General features: G+C 28.2%; 4 protein-coding genes across 5 annotated transcripts; 1 reads left to right on the forward strand and 3 right to left on the reverse strand.

The window, feature by feature from the left end:
- Positions 1 to 1,748: 1,748 nt before the first annotated feature.
- On the reverse strand, positions 1,749 to 4,834 carry LOC106787241 (uncharacterized aarF domain-containing protein kinase 2-like). 2 transcript variants are annotated; one of them, XM_014749438.1, is made up of 10 exons: positions 4,461 to 4,834; positions 4,030 to 4,262; positions 3,804 to 3,879; positions 3,690 to 3,731; positions 3,509 to 3,614; positions 3,279 to 3,396; positions 2,980 to 3,201; positions 2,648 to 2,878; positions 2,422 to 2,547; positions 1,749 to 2,129 (listed from the first exon to the last, which is right to left on the reverse strand). In XM_014749438.1, exons 1-10 carry the CDS (start codon positions 4,735 to 4,737, stop codon positions 1,938 to 1,940), a joined length of 1,623 nt encoding a protein of 540 aa, XP_014604924.1. In that variant the 5' UTR covers positions 4,738 to 4,834; the 3' UTR covers positions 1,749 to 1,937. The 2 variants fall into 2 exon arrangements, with proteins under 2 accessions (XP_014604924.1, XP_014604925.1); XM_014749439.1 differs by lacking the exon at positions 4,461 to 4,834 and having other exon boundaries at positions 4,022 to 4,131.
- A 1,003-nt stretch (positions 4,835 to 5,837) lies between these two features.
- LOC106787232 (transmembrane protein 216-like) lies at positions 5,838 to 6,987 on the forward strand. Its single transcript, XM_014749428.1, has 2 exons — positions 5,838 to 5,938; positions 6,077 to 6,987. The coding sequence occupies exon 2, from the start codon at positions 6,559 to 6,561 to the stop codon at positions 6,985 to 6,987; it is 429 nt and encodes a 142-aa protein (XP_014604914.1). The 5' UTR covers positions 5,838 to 5,938; positions 6,077 to 6,558.
- A 1,070-nt stretch (positions 6,988 to 8,057) lies between these two features.
- LOC106787276 (adenosine 3'-phospho 5'-phosphosulfate transporter 1) lies at positions 8,058 to 10,590 on the reverse strand. The gene is made up of 8 exons (XM_014749491.1): positions 10,253 to 10,590; positions 9,888 to 10,096; positions 9,598 to 9,800; positions 9,299 to 9,523; positions 9,071 to 9,221; positions 8,782 to 8,993; positions 8,583 to 8,708; positions 8,058 to 8,483 (listed from the first exon to the last, which is right to left on the reverse strand). The coding sequence occupies exons 1-8, from the start codon at positions 10,336 to 10,338 to the stop codon at positions 8,316 to 8,318; spliced, it is 1,380 nt and encodes a 459-aa protein (XP_014604977.1). The 5' UTR covers positions 10,339 to 10,590; the 3' UTR covers positions 8,058 to 8,315.
- Positions 10,591 to 10,878: 288 nt separating this feature from the next.
- Positions 10,879 to 13,370, reverse strand: LOC106787270 (protein pelota). Its single transcript, XM_014749484.1, has 10 exons — positions 13,175 to 13,370; positions 12,879 to 12,950; positions 12,699 to 12,791; positions 12,426 to 12,576; positions 12,234 to 12,347; positions 12,012 to 12,152; positions 11,653 to 11,875; positions 11,390 to 11,582; positions 11,186 to 11,292; positions 10,879 to 11,131 (listed from the first exon to the last, which is right to left on the reverse strand). Exons 2-10 carry the CDS (start codon positions 12,917 to 12,919, stop codon positions 11,037 to 11,039), a joined length of 1,158 nt encoding a protein of 385 aa, XP_014604970.1. The 5' UTR covers positions 12,920 to 12,950; positions 13,175 to 13,370; the 3' UTR covers positions 10,879 to 11,036.
- Between the last annotated feature and the right edge of the window lie 30 nt (positions 13,371 to 13,400).

The raw sequence follows: 13,400 nt of genomic DNA on the forward strand, positions 1-13,400 counted from the left end.
AAAACAGAGACGAAATCTTCCCTCTCCTTCTCTTGTTTCAATGATATTGCAAAATAAATCATTATTTTTTGTCGCGACTCTCGAAAGCATATCAAAGCAAAGTATAATAATAATACTCGATAGACAAAGCGAACATAATCCAACGAAATAAATGAAATGCTATCGAATATAACGTTGATATCAATATTTTTTTCAAAATACTTGATACGTTATCGTTATATCTTCACGTATGACATGTGTGATATAGAAGTTACGAAGTTACATTATACATAAACGTAATAATATAATAATAATAATGATGATTAATACTAATAATAATAAAAAGAAATAAAAAGATAATTATTATAAGAATAATTAAAAAAAAAAAAAAGCGAGATAATATTACAAAACAAATTTGTACGCTTCATTTGAAAAACACTCACTTCGATTTGAATAATAAGAACTCCAAATTTCCATAAACAAACTGCTTGATTATGAAACAATGGTAAAACGCAATAAGACGTTCACGCCAAATCGTAATTATAAAAAGAACAAAAATCTAATAAAACAGATATAAGAGTATTGATTTCGAAGTTACATATGGCGTTATGCAGGGTTAATTATACAAACATAACGGTATGTTCTCATAAATGAGTTCTACAAATATTAGATTTATCGTATAATTATTTCTCTCTCTCTCTCTCTCTCTCTCTCTCTCTTCCTTTCTTTGCATATCCTCTTGTTCAAACAATTATTTTTATTGAAAATTATTTCTCAAATGATACAGTTGTTAGTCAAAAAAAAAAAAAAAAAGAAACAATGCAGTTGCATTTAAAATTCATCGGATAAGTAAAAAAAAAAAAAAAAATAAGCAAAAGATTCGAAACGGGACACCTGTCGATTAGATATTTCTTTCGATTTCCTTAAAAGAAAAAAAGAAAAGAAAAAAAAAACAAAAAAAAAGAAAAAGAAAGAAAGAAGCAAACAGGAAATATCATATCACATAACAACGATAATAAAAACGTACCGAAAAACGTACTTTCAGTTGGCATCGAGAGAAAAAAAATGTCGATTCGGTCATGGAATTCGATATCTCTGTCAAAGAACCCGCGAAGTTGTTCGATAAGCATGCGCGAAAGCTTGTTCGTAGCACTCCAGGCGGACACACGGCTATCGGAACAGGTGTACGAATGTATATACCAATACAGAGAGAGAGAGAGAGAGAGAGAAAGAGAGAGAGAGAGAGAGAGAGAGAGGAAGAGAAATAAGAAACGTCTTTTACTTGTGTGTTCACATACACCAACTAAAGGAGCAACCGATACATGTCCGTAAAACGCGTATGTAGACATAAGTATATTATATCTGTGAGGGATACACGAATACCGACACAACCGAAGACGGTCGACCAACCAGGAAGCGATCACGGACAACTGGTCACTCTTCGGAATTCTGTCCGATGCGATTACACGTTCCCGCAGCCCGTTTTAAAATCGACATCCTCCCCACGCGAGAACTCGCGCGAATCCTTTGCCATGTAATAGTTGTAGTAATAGTAGCAGTAGCAGTAGTAATAATAATAGTAGTACTAGTAGTAGTAATACTAGTAGTAGTAGTAGTGGTAGTAGTGTGTCATTAAACCTCGAATTTCGAAGCCCGGTTATTTACATCGTTTTTATATCAAGAAGAGAGAGAGAGAGAGAGGGAGAGAGAAATAAAAAAGTACTCTTTACAAAATTACAACCCGTATCTTTATATCTTTTATTCGATGAAATAAATGAATGTTTATAAAATATACGTATTTTATCTGTTTTATCTGATCGTATAACGTCGTCAACGTATTACTGTTATATCAGATATAATATTGAATAAAAAATGAAATTATATAAATACGTACTGTAACATCCAATGTATAATTAACAGGAACGTTCTTCTTCCCTTTCTTTTCGTTTGATTGTTTTTTAACCGCACACGGTATTATTGAAAACAAATGGAAGTACTTCGGCAAAGATATCGATATTAGGATCTAGACTTCGGCCGAGCCCCTCGATCACTACCATACTGAGAATCACGCTGCTAAAGGATCCGTCCTGCTTCACCCGGTGACGAACCATCGCGGAAAATAATTCAGACACAACGGTACTTACATTCACCTGCAAAGGTTCAAACAACCGCTCAAGAAAAAGTCGTTGCACCTTTACTTCGATATTACTCAACTTATTGTTAAATTTATACTATATTTATTTGTCGTGCGCGGGTTTCCTTTTTTTTTTGTTTTTTTTTTTTTATAATTTGTCGTTTAAATTTATATTATTATAACAATGATGATGATGATGATGATGATGATGATGATAATAATAATAATAATAATTTTCTTTTCCTATTGCGAGTTATTGGCAAAGAAAATAAATTGACTTATACAAACGATTAATAAAGAAATCTTACGTTAGTTAAATTGGTATGATTTTTAAGATGATTCGTCACTATTTCGTTCATCGTAGTTTTAAAACCATCTGGATCCGGTGTCATGTGTAATGTATGTTCCAATATATATTCCGCTGCGAGTTCACCCTGTAACGAAATAAACAGAAAGTATTATTCGATAATGAATATAATATTATATATGCAAATGCACAGACACGCGCATATATATATCCACACACATACATACATTTCCCATCAATACCGATCGAAAGACATCTCGAAGATTTTTTCGACATCGGTCGTTCAGAGATACCACCAAACCACAGTCGAGTATTACCAGTCTCGGATCATTCTCCGTATAATCAGAGCTAATGACTCTCAAAAAAAGATCAAGAAAAGTAGATGTCGGTTTCTTTACTTCCTGGACCAAAATGTTACCCGGGTGGAGATCGCAATGTATAAAATTATCGTTGAATACCTGCGGTGGACAAGAAAGCGTCTCTTCTTTATATTGGTAAGAAATTATTTCAAAGAAGGATCCTCGAATGTGCGTGCATGTCTGCATTTTATTTCACTCACCATTTTAAGAATCATCGTAATACCCAGCTTCGCCAATTTACGTTGTACATTATTATTTTCATAATCGAAATAATCGGATATAGGTGATCCCTCGTGAAAAGTTTCAACCAATATCTCGTTACGCGTATATTCCATGTAAGGTCGAGGAAATGTTATTTCGTTTCTTTTCAAAAAATTATTCGTAAATTTAATCAAATTATATGCTTCTAATCTCATATCGACCTTCGTAAAGAAAATTAAACCAATAGGATTATAATTTATATCAAGAAAAAAAATACGATATCAAGTTAACAATTTACTTGTTGTTCCATCATCAATGAAAATTCGTCGATACAATCGGTTAAACTCAGCCAATGTAAATCCGGTACGAAATACGTGATGAGTTTACTAATCATTCGCATTATTTTTAAATCTCTCCTATCAAAAAGAAAAAATATATATGTACATATTTAGTTTCTTATTTTATCTTTTTTTTTTTTTATAAATAAAAAAATATATAGAATTAGATTTATAATATATATTTTCATACTTCATATGACTTTTGATACCAGGATGAAGGACCTTAACGGCAACTGGCTGCAATTTTCTACCAATTTGATCAATCTTTTCGTGTTCCTCTCTGGTCAATATTTTTTCTGCGATTGTTATTGCAAAATGTTACACGAAAGCAATTTCATTTAGACCATTTTCTCTCTTTCTTTCTTTCTTACCCAATAAAGTGAAGAAGTGTCCCATATTTAAATATTCGATAGCTGCAAAACGGTAATATAATTATTAAACGTTTCTATTTTCCACATCTATAAAAATATCACTTTCTATCTTACTTTCAACGAAACGCGATAGCCGAGGCTCTTGTATCCTTCCTGCATGAACGTTGAGATCAACCCACGCCTTGTAAACCTGCGAATCGATAAACAACTGATAAGTAAATATTATTTATGTTGTATGCAATACAATCTAATATTAATTAGAAGATAGTTTTTTATTTTATTTTTTTTTTTATAAAGATAAAAATGAAAAACCATTAGAAGTTATGTTTTACCTCTGTACCTGGGCACAACATCCCGAACCAATTGGAGTGTCGTCCTCGAATTTGACAAAAATGTCTCTCCAATTTGGTCCGTAGGTTGCTTTGAGTAAATTTTTAGTATACAACCATGAGTGATGTGATGCATTACGTTGTAATTGTACGAGAGAATTACAAATATTTTCGGGAAATAGATCCTTTCTCGTTGATATCCATTGACCAAATTTGATAAAAGTTGGACCCAAGAATGTGATTACTAATTCAATAAATAAATAATATATTAAACAGAGAGAGAATAATAAATAAAAGAAGAAGAAGAAGAATAAACACATAGAAGAAGACAATAAACAAATAAACATAATATTGTGAAAATAATATTTAAAAAATTCCAAAGAAAAAGGTATAAAGTAATGAAATAAAATAGTTGGATAAATGCGGTTAAATCTTAAATTACCTTTACGAAGGATAGTCGGAAAAACTTGAGAGTTTGTCAGTGGGATTATTAAAAAAGCGGTGGCCAAGATAATGGCGGCTAAGGTTATGACCACGAGCCTTGCGATTATCAAAATTGCTTCGGCTGTACCGCTAAAGAAACCCCCGTTCTCATCGGCTTTTACGAGCGGACGAAAATATCTTTCCTTAATTCTGACCTTCGACTCGTGGGAGATCGTAAATATCAAATTAAAAATGATCCTCCTTCTGAGATTAAACTTATCGAATCGATTTATCATCGAATTATATCGATTCTCCCTTCGTATATCGAACTTCGATTTATTTCCCGTGTAGCCGCCATTTTGATATCTTGCAAATCTCAAAATGTTGAAAATTCTTATAATTTTTTTACTTACTTTTAACATTCTTTTTCTGCTGTGTTATTTATTCAATCTATTTTTATGAATATTTTTGAGATTAGTATTTTTAATATATGGTTATTAATATTTATAATAAAATATTATACGATAAATGTGTGATTGATATTACAATAATTAATACAAACATTGACAATATTTTATTATAATAAATAAATAATACTTATAATCACATATCTTTATGCACCCTGTTGCAATTTATAACTTTGTAATCATAATCCAATCCTTTAATATAATTTATTATAAATAAAAACCTTTTTGTTAAACACATACCAAATACGTCAGTGAAAGACTGAATATTTGAATTTATTCTTATACATTAATATTTCGAACATATACCAGGCAACCATATTAAATATTAGAAGATAAATTAATTTTATTATTAATTTTATATTTCTCAAATTAAATCACGAACCTTAACATCATCAGTTCAATCGTCGTATTCAAATCCATGATAATATCACGTATTACAAAATTAATTTTATCATTCTTCTGATGAAATATTTATCGTTTTATTATTTTCTTATGTAAAATTACAATCGTAATACACTTTTTTAGTAATCATAATTTACACAAAATTACCGAAATAATAACTGACGACTTGAATGCGTGTATAAATAAAAATGGCGCCTCCTTTAGAAGTTTAACTGTGATTGACAATGTTTATAAAATTATTGTTTTAAAATTATATTTTAAAGAGAAAAGGCAGTAAAATTTTCTCTTATGAATATTGTTAATAACATTTAAATTTAAAATAATAAATTTTAATATGCAGTTAATAGAATTTGGATCTTTATCTTTTTTAAAAGGACGAATGTAATTGGTCATTTCTGTTGTAGCTTAGTATCCTTACAAATGATTCGTTCCAGTATTACATTCTATCTACCTGTAAAGAAAGGGAGAAAAAAAAATACGCATGAAATAAATGCTACTTTTGTTAATAATTATCATTACTGTTGTTTTATAAAAAAAAATTAGAATTAAAAAATTAATTGATATTTAAATGGAAAGTGTTTAACCTAGGGATTTTACGAGAATAATCATAAGAAATGGGAATAATATCGTAAGTCTATAACATGCATAATAAAAATATCCAAGAGCATATCCTTGTTCTTAAAAATTATTTGTAAATTAAACGGATTTGTTTAAAAATATTAAGTTATTTAGTATTATTTTTTCGTTTTTTAATAAACGTATATAGATAGAGGAATAATATTTCTTTCCACGATTATGGCAATATTGTATGGCTTGGTTTAACGGTTAAAAATAAAGCAGCGCTAGAAAGAGACGCGAGAAATAATAAAATGTGTACGTACAGTTATATACACTGATCTAATGTGACATTCCTCGTTTTCACGTTTCTGCAAGTGATTAAAATAAATAAAAAGACGTATATATATATTACAAAAAAATAAAAAGTATATATATATATACAGGCATACGTGTATATAAAACGTTACGGTCCGATAAATCTCGATAAAGAGAAATGAATAAACAACGACGATACTAAAAGGTAGCACACGTTCAGAATGGAGAGAAAGTGACAAGTTATTCTTAACCACAACACACCCGGGAGCCTTTCTACTGGAATAAAAAAAGGATCAATAAATAAATAAACGAAGATTGATATCCGCGTAGAAAGATAATTAGGGTTGTCCCTTATAAAGGAAAACCCTCCTTAGAATGCCTACAGTAGTGAATTCTTCCTTGACATATGAAATTCTTATGTACTTGAATTCGTTTTACTTTGGTATGTTTGCTGTGTGCGAGTTGGGCATGGGACTCTTCAAGGCTGCTAATTTGCCATCTCCGGGCACTAGTACTACACTAACTGAGTTTGCGCTCTTATTCTTCCTTATAGCAACGGAGGGTGCCAGGATCTATTTGGGAAGGAAAGGAAATTTAACTGAACGAGGCCTACCAATACTTATTGGAATTTTTTTAACGTTTCCTAGCTCGTTGGCAACTTTGTATTTCTTATTTTGGCAGAATTATGTGCTTAAATTAGAAGTTATCCTTTGTAGTATACAATTAGTCATTTTAGCATTGGAGCTTATTATCTCGGTCATGTACCTCATAGCAATTTATCGTCCTCCATCTCCTAAAGAATGATCTGTGCGTTATTGGTTTTGTTTCTGAGACATTAGCATGTTGCACGTCGATACACTATCTCATTATATATATTTTACACTTACTTTCATATCTTGCGTATTATCAAACACTCAGATTTTAAAAGGTCGTATATTCCCTATAATCGAACAAGATTGTGTCTTAACTAAACAATCAGAGCATCTCTGCCATGGTTTGACGTAGACTTAATTAGATCCTTTTCAAAAGTTTCTATACGCAAATAATATCATTCATTCTTATTATTAAATCTTTCATAGATAAATCAATTAATGATGCGAATGTTATATACTATATTTTCATATTAGATTATGAAAAGAAAAAATGATACCAAAGATAGTATAAAATAAAAACTGCATTTCTAACTCAATTGCAGAAAATATTAATAAAGTATATATGTATATATATTTTTGTTAAAATCCTAATATAGCATTATATAATATTGTATCCATTCTCAAAGTAATTATTAACACAAAGTTTATAATTACATACAATATTTAAAAGCAGCTATTAGGAAAAGTCATTTATGTATTTATAATATATATAGTTTGAATTATGATAACATTAATACCATAATTCTTAACATAAACACATTATCAAATCTGTAAAAGTATGATGGTAATATTTTCTACTGCCTGAAATAAAGTTATCTTCTATAAAAAAAGAAAGTAAATTAAATATTACCCCTACGTTAATATCTTATTTTTTAATCCACGAACCTAGAAACATTGTTAATAACTTTTTTTTAGTAATAATAATAATGAAAAAATGACCAATACTGCTCACATGTAGGTGTATTTACCTCTCAATGTAGTTTAAAATGTTCATTGAATACGAATTGTACAACTGCAATATCATAATGCAAATGATTTCTAATGTCGTTAACAATAAAACATTTACATCAATATTTCTATTTATTTATATATATATATATAATAATAATATTAAAATAAATACTTTTTAAAAATAAATAACATGGTAATGTGTTTTTCTTGTTATTATAATAGTCAACAATTTGTACATCAGACATATAAAATAACTCTGTGTATTGGAACTATGATGATCAATTTAATTGAAATAAAAGATACTATATATATACATTAACTTGTAATAAGCGTTTTTAAATGTTACTATATCAAAATCTGTACAATATATTAAATCTAACACGAAGAATAAGAATTATAAAAATTCTATGATGATGATATACATGTCTTATCTAATTATTATCGTAAGACGTGTATAAGTATTTAAAATAATGTATTATTAAAAATCAGATCGTATGAGATTTTACGTAATAATTAACTTAAATAATCCTAATCTTTTACAGCATTTGCCGCAGCTCTGCGTCTCTTTATAGCTCGTGTTACATTATTACAATAAATTCGAAGGAATACTGAGCCAAATACAAGAAGTATGCCAAATATACCAATTATTTTAATTTCGTGGCTATATATTAAACATGACAGCAATATAGCCAATCCCTGAAAATATATTACATGATAATATGTAATGATATTACATACACAAAATGATATTATAGAGATAATAATTATTAATTTTTTAAATAAATTCATTTTTACCTGTCTTATGGTCATCATTATTACAAAAGTAATGGGACCAAATTTTGAGATTGTATAGAAAATATATAGCTGTCCGCTCGCCGAACAAATGGAAATAAGTAAACAATCCACTATAAATCTAGGATACTAATCAAAATTCATCCGCATTAGTGTCGATGGAATAAAATAAAATTACTCGTTGAAATTAGTAGTTGCTTACCTTTTTCATGAAATAATATATTAAAGGAAAACTCGATTGCTGTATAAGAGAAGTAACAGTCAATAAACACGAAAACATATTTACGGCGCACATCATTTGTGCACTGGTTGTACCATATTCAACAAAAAGTGCATTTTGCCAGGTACTCGTAAAACTGTCTAGTAATAAATAACCACCTAAAAGGATAACACCAGAAACGGTAGTAGCTCCGTCTAAAAATTAAAAGTTAACTTTTAATTAGAAAATTGCATAAATATTTAATTAGTGTATTATATTTTATTTAAATTACCCTTTTGATGGTCGGAACTATTTAACATGAACATTGTCATTCCAACGGAAATAAATATTGCTGTAACATATTCATAATATTCATATTTTGTGCGAGATATTAATTTTCCCATTATCATAACAGGAATAATTTTCGAAGCCTTTGCTAAAACCTACAAAGAATATAGTATCGATTATTATAATAACATTACAAATAATGAACATTTTATGAAACTAAGTATATTTTTACCTGTGTAGGAAAACTAACGTATTTAAGAGCTTCGTATTGACACCAACTGCTCATAATGTTCGACATGGAACAAAATACATATTTGTAAAGTGGTGCTTTATGTGGTGGTTGTGTTTTAATAATAAGATATAATCCGGACATGAGAAATGCAAGTATTCTATTTATAAATACTAGAAATTGTGAATCTTCAAAACTGCCCTGATTACCAGAACTATCCTCGTAAACCTATAGAGAACATAACATTTGATTTAATAATTTATACAAAAATTGAATAATAATATTAAAATAAATCTAAATACCTGAGTCATTATTTTCTCTTGTAAATAACCCCATGTCAAGTAACTAATTTGCAATCCGAGGAAGCAATAAGTGAGTAAGAAACAATCCTGAGTAAACGTACGTTGACTGGTGGTAGTTGGTGTATAAGAAGATGCATCTAAGAGACCTGTTTCTGTGTGTCCAAGGAAACATGAGTGAATCAATCTTGGAATACAGCTTTTATCTGTAGAAATAAAAAATATATATATAATATAATATAATAAAGTAATCATATGACATAATAATGAATAAAATTATTCGCTTTACTTACCACTTCTCTGTATATATTTACTGTACCTTACATATTTATATATAAGGTAACCTGGTAATAAAATAGTAATATAACCAAATAGGTTAAAACATAGTCGAAGAATCCAACTGTATGAAGTAGATTGTAACAACTCTTCGCTGTTGTTTGCAAGGTATTTTATAATCTCACTGGTTCCAAATACAATACTCACTGAAAATAGTAGCAGTGTGCTACAGAATAAAAACTTCTATTAATATTTATTATAAAACTAACAATTTATAAATTAAAGACATTAAATGATTTGTAACAAACTTTAAAAAATAACAAAAATTATTTAATATGTATTGCATATACTTAACGAATGAATTAGTATAAGTAAAACATACCAAATAATAATATCTCCTATAAAATTCCCCATGCTTTTGGTAAGCTGGAAACTGATATCAAACCAATATATCCCATAAGCTCCCATAACCTTTCCAATCGTAACTGTTTGAAAATATTCAAATATCCAAATAAAAAATAACAGATATTTTATAAACTTAACACGATATTTGCATACGAATTATAATATACTTATATAGTCTTGAATTTTAGGACAATAAATAAAGCAAATAGTTGGAATGAACTTCTCCATGCTTTCTCATGAAGTGTTCATCATGTTCAAAAGATATATAATAATTCCTTATCTCCCGCTCACGATTATGTAAAACAATATTACCACGTCCAATTAAAAAATGATGAAATTTCATTATTAGATTAAAATATGTACAAATAAGAGCCCTGAAAAAAGTAATTCCCCAAGTTTTCATATATTATATTTTATCATTATTATAACCTCAATTTAATATATCTTCTACTTTTAATTAAACATTTTTCATTAACGACATTTATTTTCTTAACAATTCAGTTGCAAATATTCAATAAAATATCCAATAAAATTATCTTTAAAATTACGAAACATTGAAATTAGAGATTAGATAATTCTAAAATAGGAATAAGAGCATGATAATTTGTTAATGATAATTTGTTTTTCATTTTATTAATATGATATTTTTTACTGTGCTCTTAGCACAAATATGTACAGAATTGTGTATGTATATCTATGTATAAATAAATATATATATGTACACATATATATATTTAGTTTTTTAAATATTAACCTATTATTTAATCCTCTTCTGACTGATCACCATCGCTTTCATCTTCTAATTCTGGGATAGGAAAGCGTAATATAGCTGCGATACCAGTAAGCTGATCTAGTTCTGCAAATAATATTTCATTAGGTATAGATAATGACCTTATAGTATTATACATACGTTCACCAGATACATGTAAGCTTGAAAATATTTTAACATCTCCATTATATTCTTTGACGCTTTCTACTAATGTGACATATTCTTTTCTTAGTGCGACATCTTGACATCTATCAAAAAAATGACAAATATTAAATTATAAAAAATAAAAACATATTTATATAAATATATTATTATTTAAATATATATCTATATAAAATACATTACCTAAATAATTTATCCGATATAAGTAATGTTTCTACCGCTTGAGCTTCATTAGCTTTTTCTACATGCTTTTTACCATAGAAAGCTCTGGCAGAATCTACTTGCAATATCGAATAGAATGTTTCTAAAGCTTTAACTTCGCTCGCTGCTTTGGTATCCGAAATTCGAGACACTACGCCAGGATCGGCCAGAACCTCTGTTATATAATCAAAAATCATAAATAATATTATTATATTTATTGAAATACATATATATTAAAATATTACCTTTCAATGAGTGTTTAAAACCAGAACTTGAATGTATCAATAAAAATTTGCCTTTATTTTCTAATATCGTTTTATAATCAGATTTAATTGCCTGCTGAATCATATAATCCATAAATTGATCTTTTACAAATCCAGGACTGGCCAAGATAACACATTTGACAATGTCAAAATTAATATGTCTTAAAATGCCTTGTAAAATGCTCTCATAAAATCGCATCAGACCCTAACAAGTTTCAATAGTTTTTATCAGTTTTGTTTACTTATTTTTCTGTTTATTTTTTGTATTTTTATATTTTCTTTTTCATTTAAATTGTATCATTTATTATACATAAAATTAATATTCTACTTAGAGATATTACTTTTTCATGTTGCGAAACATTTCCTTTTCGTTTCCTAGGTATAACTTGATCTATTTTTGCACGTACTATTGTCATATTGGAAGTTATTAAACAAATGTGTGCGATACCTTCTTGCATTACCACAGCGGCAACATCTGCTTTCTGATGAAGGGAAAAAAATAAAAAAAGGATAACAATATTATAATATCGTATTATAATATTGAATAACAATTATTATAATACCTGAGTAGGATCGCATGAAGTTTCCACCCTTTCTAATTTAATAGAATCCCATTGCTCTTTTGTAATAGTAAATTTTCGATTTTGCTCGACATCTAATGTATGATATTGGCCAGTCTACAAAAACATTTGATTATTTTCCATATTTCATCACATACATTAAATTAATTGTAATATATTTATAAATGTATATACCTTGACATATTTATTTTCTTCAACGTTTCTACCTTTAAGTCTAAGAACACACGCTTGAGTATCAAAATCAACACCTTCAACGCATATAGTAAGAGTTGTTCTTACTTTGTAACTACTAGAACTTCCAGTTGATGATTCCATTTGTACTTTTCTGAAAAAGAAAATAGAAATAAATTAGGAGCAATTTCATTTAAAGATATAAGTATTAAAAATGTATATCCATATATTTTAAAATACTCTATATATAATGTATATTATAAAATTATTTTTTACCTAAAAGTTGAGCATGTGACAAAATCTCCTTCTTCAATAATATTATAAGCATGCCACATATCTTCTGTATTTTCTGGAACAAGGCCTATGCTCCTAATAACAATGTATAATGATAAATTAGAAATATTATAATTGCGAGAAGTAAGCAATAATAATACATAAATTTAAATGTTTCTATACCCTTTCCCATCCTTGTCAACGTTCTTTTTAATTAACTTCATCTTTTAGGTATTTTTATATAAATATAACTTCCTAAAATTTTATTGAATCAATCGTTAGATAATTTTTTTCTTCCACAGGTTACATCAATTATTTATTTATATTAAAAAAATAATATATATGCATATAAAAGAAAGATTTATCTGAGGAACAATTTCATGAAGCAATAATGAAATAATTTGATATTCTTATAGGTTATGTTTAACGAGTTTCAGTTGTCTTGATAATCAATCGATATAAAATTTCAATTTAATTACCTTAAATGCTATTGCACAGATATTTATTATTAAATGAGATTCGTTTCATGTTATTATAAGCTCATTCGAGAGAATATTAAATCTTTTATGACATATGTAAAACATGATATAAACGTTCCTCCTCTTCGCACGAGAAACAGGTATAGTTTCTTCACTCCGTTATAATGACAGAGTTAGTAAAATGCAAAAGTTCGATCATGTGAATTGTAATACGAAAAAAAATGTC

Source organism: Polistes canadensis, unplaced genomic scaffold (genome assembly GCF_001313835.1).
Source record: "Polistes canadensis isolate GaletaPanama2010 unplaced genomic scaffold, ASM131383v1 scaffold_96, whole genome shotgun sequence".
NCBI classification, from domain to species: domain Eukaryota; kingdom Metazoa; phylum Arthropoda; class Insecta; order Hymenoptera; family Vespidae; genus Polistes; species Polistes canadensis.

Excerpts from the sequence above, each read along its gene's own strand:
- LOC106787241 (XM_014749438.1), bottom strand. The coding sequence starts at position 4,737 with ATGATAAATCGATTCGATAAGTTTAATCTCAGAAGGAGGATCATTTTT. Across the intron at positions 3,732-3,803 it reads GCTATCGCGTTTCGTTGAAA|CTATCGAATATTTAAATATG; the intron begins GTAAGATAGAAA and ends ACCGTTTTGCAG. Across the intron at positions 3,202-3,278 it reads CATTGATGATGGAACAACAA|GTCGATATGAGATTAGAAGC; the intron begins GTAAATTGTTAA and ends TTCTTTACGAAG.
- LOC106787270 (XM_014749484.1), bottom strand. The coding sequence starts at position 12,919 with ATGAAGTTAATTAAAAAGAACGTTGACAAGGATGGGAAAGG. Across the intron at positions 11,876-12,011 it reads ATGTTTCGCAACATGAAAAA|GGTCTGATGCGATTTTATGA; the intron begins GTAATATCTCTA and ends GAAACTTGTTAG. Across the intron at positions 11,583-11,652 it reads TTTTAAACACTCATTGAAAG|AGGTTCTGGCCGATCCTGGC; the intron begins GTAATATTTTAA and ends ATTATATAACAG.
- LOC106787232 (XM_014749428.1), top strand. The coding sequence starts at position 6,559 with ATGCCTACAGTAGTGAATTCTTCCTTGACATATGAAATTCTTATGTAC.
- LOC106787276 (XM_014749491.1), bottom strand. The coding sequence starts at position 10,338 with ATGGGAGCTTATGGGATATATTGGTTTGATATCAGTTTCCAGCTTACC. Across the intron at positions 9,801-9,887 it reads TAAATATATACAGAGAAGTG|ATAAAAGCTGTATTCCAAGA; the intron begins GTAAGTAAAGCG and ends TTATTTCTACAG. Across the intron at positions 9,524-9,597 it reads AAGAGAAAATAATGACTCAG|GTTTACGAGGATAGTTCTGG; the intron begins GTATTTAGATTT and ends TGTTCTCTATAG.